This window comes from Primulina huaijiensis, chromosome 7, assembly GCF_012295235.1.
Source record: "Primulina huaijiensis isolate GDHJ02 chromosome 7, ASM1229523v2, whole genome shotgun sequence".
Classification (NCBI taxonomy): domain Eukaryota; kingdom Viridiplantae; phylum Streptophyta; class Magnoliopsida; order Lamiales; family Gesneriaceae; genus Primulina; species Primulina huaijiensis.
Window position 1 is genome coordinate 19,881,674 of NC_133312.1, and position 5,621 is coordinate 19,887,294.

General features: G+C 34.0%; 1 protein-coding gene across 1 annotated transcript; it reads right to left on the reverse strand.

Moving 5' to 3' along the window:
- Nucleotides 1–3,287: 3,287 nt before the first annotated feature.
- LOC140981741 (peroxidase 40) lies at nucleotides 3,288–4,988 on the reverse strand. The gene is made up of 4 exons (XM_073448161.1): nucleotides 4,709–4,988; nucleotides 4,407–4,598; nucleotides 3,987–4,152; nucleotides 3,288–3,846 (listed from the first exon to the last, which is right to left on the reverse strand). Exons 1-4 carry the CDS (start codon nucleotides 4,964–4,966, stop codon nucleotides 3,437–3,439), a joined length of 1,026 nt encoding a protein of 341 aa, XP_073304262.1. The 5' UTR covers nucleotides 4,967–4,988; the 3' UTR covers nucleotides 3,288–3,436.
- Between the last annotated feature and the right edge of the window lie 633 nt (nucleotides 4,989–5,621).

Here is a 5,621-nt window from a genome sequence, read left to right on the forward strand (position 1 = left end):
AAGGTCCAGGAGGTTTTTGAGGATTCTAAAGGGTTTGAATAGGGTTTTTTAAGGTCTGGTTATGTATAGTTAAGGCATGATTCAAGTATGGAAAAGTTTGATTAAGTTTCGGGTTGACTCGGGCTGAAACCGGGATTCCGGTCTAAGTTTTAAAGAGAATTATGAAACATGGTCATCATCGGGATTAAGTTCACGTCTAAGAAATGATGATAAGTATGTTTCGAGGCGTTTTGAATAGTTCGGACGGATTCGGGTCGAAGTTTTACTGTCCAAGGGTAAAATGGTCAAATTAGGGTTTTAGAAGCAAAATGGTCATTTTACACCTAGGTCAAGTTAGCAGTCCCGACAGTGCCCTGATAACTGAAAATGTATTTTTAAAATATATATGTTGTTATTGAATATGAATTTTTATTAAAATGCTGAAAAATACGTTGAATGCTTGGTTTTAAGAAAATGTATGTATATACATGAATTTTACAAGTGATGAATATGATAATATGTTTTTGAAGGAGGTAAGTTGGTTGTGACTAACACGAACACGAACACGAACACGAAACATGTATGGTCAAGGCTCAGTTGACGTGTGAGAGTGTCGCTGATGTCGTCGCCGTCAGGTACCACGGTTATATATAGATAAATCCATCGAACAGCAGCTAATATGAAAATCACAACTAAATATCTGAATTCTATAAAGGAAAATGAATACATACACGATGATATGATATGACATGATTCGATATGACCCGATATGTTGATGTTTATGTTTATGCTTTGAACGATCACGAAACTTATTTTGGTTACAATACTTTTCACTGTTGCATGAAATGTATATGTATTTGTTATAACAGTTCAGGTGTATTGAGTCTTTAGACTCACTAAATGTGATTGATGCAGGTGATCATGTGGATGAGGAGATTGGAGGCGCTGAAGACTGAGTAGACTAGGCTGAGGGTGCACGTGAAAACCCGAGGACCTTGCATTTCTTCCGCACATTATGATTATCGTGACATGGGTCAAAACAGTATTTTTAAATGTTTATGAATTTTTAATACGTTGTTTTGATAGATTTTTGGTATCATGTTCGAGTTTTTCTTTTAAAACAGTAGACTAAGAGACTAATTACATTTTAAGATTTAATTAATTTTATTCAGTGGTTGGATGACCTTATAAAATGCATGGTCTATGAGTATTATATTTTCGGCTATAGTTTCAAAAAAAAAAATCAGTAGTATTGAGTAGTAGACGTTTCATTGATATTGGAAATTTTTTGTCCTAATATAACCTATAACTATTTAAATTTTTTAATATGTAATCATATTTTTTAATTATGGGTGGAAAAATGTGCACATGCTGTAAGAATTATAAAAGAATGTCTTGATCGTATGAACATTAATGAAGTATTTTTGAATTACTTAAAATTTGTAATAATTATATGAATTTTAAAATCAGTTTTTTATTTTGCAGTTTAACTGGATCATTTAGAAGAGAAATGATAGAGATGTAAAGAAAATTATTGATTCGTACAACAACAAAATATGGCGATGTGTTTGTCCTTTTATTTGTTTTGAAATCATGGAGATGCATCGTCTCAATCGAGTGATGCGACAATTCAAAATATGACATTCTATTTCAGTGTCTGCTCTCGACAAAGACGAGCTTCATAATATAATGAGAATAGGTCATCACAACATAAATTGGAATGAATATCATCAAAATGCAATTCTTGTATGGAATAGAAAGTTGAGATATGTCGTCCAAGAAGAGCGACACTAGAGATCGAAGCAAATTGATCATGACGATTATTTTCAATGGTATGAGTGAATAAATGTACAAATTAATTATATCTTATACAATGCATGGAATTGGTTTCCAGCCATATCCATACCCTATGTTTGCCGAACAACATAATGTTCAACAAAATTTCAGTACATCGTTTCCTTATTCACATCACTCATCATTAGGGTAGGGGAGTGACATGGTTAGGCCATCAAGTGGGTTTGCCACTACCGGTCTAACAGCTGAGTTTAAATATTGTAGGACCTTTTTGTTGGATATAAGACTACAGAGACATTTGGATCATCATGTCTTTTCGGTAATACAAGGACAGGTGTTTTCGTTAATTCACGTGTGCAACTTTTACGCATGGATCCTACATATTCAACGTGAGAATCGCGCTAAAAATGAAGCCGTCTTTACGGGAATCGCGGCTTTGAATGCAGGGGTACCGAGAGAGCTGCGACACTGACAAAATGTAGCGTCCGCTATCAATAGGAGCGGATGCAACGTCCGCTATTGTTGGTGGTGTTTCGTTATTTCGAATTTTTTTAAATTAATTATAAAAAACCCACTTAGTGGGATAAGAAAAGTTCTGAATATACGCCATATGGACACTTATAATTATTGAAATGATAGAATAAAAATGGTGCTGAATTATTAAATGGAAAAATTAATATCCTTTTGTGTTGTACTTATCTTTTTATTTAAATGGAAAAATTAATTATACTTTTGTGTTGTACTTATCTTTTTATTTTTTTGTTATTTTGATAATTTATTATATTATAAATTTCAGTATTAGTATGTTATTTTATTTTTTTTCAAACTTAGTCTTCCAATGTGGTGTTAATGTAACATCGATGTGGTGTCGACCTGACGATAACAACATTTTTAATTAAAATAAATAAAAATGTCGAAAATTGAAAAACACAATACTAATATCAAATTTGTTTATTTTAAACTAAACATATGCATTCTATTTCTCCTTGTATTATATTATATCATTTTGAAAAAAATTAATATTGAAATTCGACAATATAAATTATCAAATAAATAAATTCATATGACCAAATTAAAATTGCAATATTTCGTTATTAATCTAATATTTGACATACTCTACAATCGCTCCCTTTGGAAGCTAATTGTATTTAATTTTCCTTCTCTCATCAATTTATTGGCTCTGTGATATTATTTAAACTCTAACATAAAGGATATACATATTTTCTTTTTATGAGACTATATACATATAAGATATGTATTGCGGGTTTAAAAAGAATTTTTTTTGCAGTCGTATCTGCTGTCAGTTGAAAGCGTTCTGAGTTCAGTTCAGTAGAACGTGGGTCTCCAAAACCTGATGTCGTAGGTTCACATCCTACATTAGATTACACACATTCATTGTCTGAAAAATAATTGTGGGCTCCTAAATTAGTGGAAAATACATCATGATGATTAATTTTACTATCTTACATCTATCAACCACATAAAATATAGACTAATTAAGTACTTAAGAAGGTTTTAAAATTTCAAGACCAAATACTTTGTTACAATTTATTGCATTAGGAAATTTCAAACTACATGGAGCAATAGCTTTCTTGAGAAGCTTAATTATATAGAACACTTAACTAGCTAGCATAGCTTTAGTTCTATTATATATCACGGGGATTCATTTGTTGAATTGATTAACAGCCCTACAGTTTCTACGAATTTCTCCATCATTTCCAGATGCCAAGCTTCCCATTTTCAGCATCGCCCTTTTGAAATCCTCGAAAAATGCCCCCATATCATCCACGTAAGATTCGACAAGTTGCTGTGTCTCCGCGCTTCCGGAGACTAGAGCTTGGTCGGAGCCAAGCAAGCCCTCGCCTGAAAGAAGGTTAACGTAGTACTGGTTGTCGAATGTCGATGGGGTCATACGATCAAGATCAGCCAGCGTTGCATTGGCATCGGAATCCGAACAAAGTTGCTGAAGCGACTGCAAGAAGTCGAGGTTGACATCGGGACCATTGGAACCGTTGCCGCTGCTTATACGACTGTTGAACGTGAAACATCGAGCTTTACCCATGGTGTGTGCACCTGCCCATGCAAACATGCATGCTTACGTGAAACATATATAAACACACATATACATATATATATGGGTGGGTGGGGTGTGTTTGTGTATATATACATATATATAAATATGTATGTATGTATGTATACAGCCATTATATTACCAGAGAGTGCAACCATATCTTGAAGTGAGAGCCCAACATTTTGAAATTTGGATAGCAATGTTGGTACATCAGAATTTGGAGCAGGTATGTTGCTGTTAGCTGCTGTTAAGCTAGTACTCAAACTATCCTTCCTGCCCATTTGCACCTCCCATCCAGGTCCACCAGACTACAAATTTTAACTTGGTCAATATTATAATGAAAATATTATGCTTTTGGCAACCCTTTTTCACAAAGCACGTACACATGGCTTTAAGTTTAATGACTAATTTTCTTTGCAGCAAAAACCGGTGATCCGAGCTACTGGCAAATGCAAAGGCTAGCATCGTCGAATCTAGGGTTAATCTCTGGTATATATTGATCCATGGTATAAAATTAATTAGATCTTGATGGGAAAATGCAATAGGTAATAAATATGCTCACCAAAACAACAGAATCCCTAGCAGCAACAGCAAGAATATCAGCACAAGAAACTGTTTGGGGACAAACATATTCAAGATCAGCTTTTATGGCATCGATCACTTCAAATCCTCTAAGTGAGTTCAAGTTTGGCCCTGCTGTTTTTTCTCCAACAAAATTTGATGTGTCGTCAAGTAACACAGATGCATCACATCCCTGCACACACACATATATAAGTAGTATTACTCATACATATATATAGTTATTAAAATCTATATCTCCACACTATATTTTCTAGCCAGCGTATGTGATACAAAGTGACTTGCATTAACAAAGCAATCGTGAAAATGCAGGCGAAGCAACGACGCGGCCATCCTTGGATCATCAGAAACAGCCTTTTCAACCCACGAGAAAATGATGGGTTCGGCCCCAGGGCAGATGCTTTTGTAGAAACCAAAGGTTAACACGATGGAGGCCGTGGCACCATCTACGCATTCCTTATTCAAAGCCTCGTCTGGTGTTCTGCACAATGCTACTGAGAACCTGAACAGGATCATGTACAAAGCAACCAAGTATACGGACATTTTTGCTTCTAATTAACTTAGTTTTTTGAGCTAGCTAGCTTGTGAATAAAATTATTACTTATATTACTGTTTATATAGAGATAATTTGGGTTGTACTTGAAAACTTATTGAACATTTGGTGAAAGGAAGACATTGTCAAGCCATGGAAAGAAAAGGTCAGTATTGTATCAGATGATCACTTTAACTGTTCACCTAATGCCATGTGCATGCATGCTAGCTTATGTCATAATCACTTAGACCAGATTTTATTTGATATAATAAGTGACTGAATCGCACTACCCGGGCTAAAATTTTAAAATCTAACATCCTTTAATATTTTAAATTGATCTATTCGGGCTAATATCAAATTTATCAAAAATTATACAAAAATTTACATATAATTTTTTTTAAAAAAATTTGGACCACCCGGGCTAAAGCCCAGGTACAAGAGGCTGTACCTCCGCCCCTGGATATAATTATTGTAATTAACAGTCGCTTCTCGTGATTTTCCTACATATTGTTTTAAATATTATTCGAATTTTGTCCTCGATTTTTTTTATTTTCAAGTGAAAACTGATCTTAGTTTTTCTTGTTTTAATATATGACAAATCAAGATATCAAATTTACTTTAATTTCATGGTCACCTCTAGCTTGAATTGAGGGGATATTTATATTT

Coding starts and splice junctions, on each gene's coding strand:
- LOC140981741 (XM_073448161.1), bottom strand. CDS start 4,966: ATGTCCGTATACTTGGTTGCTTTGTACATGATCCTGTTCAGGTTCTCA. Junction 4,599..4,708: donor TTCACGATTGCTTTGTTAAT/GCAAGTCACTTT, acceptor GTGTGTGTGCAG/GGATGTGATGCATCTGTGTT. Junction 4,153..4,406: donor CTAGGGATTCTGTTGTTTTG/GTGAGCATATTT, acceptor TAAAATTTGTAG/TCTGGTGGACCTGGATGGGA.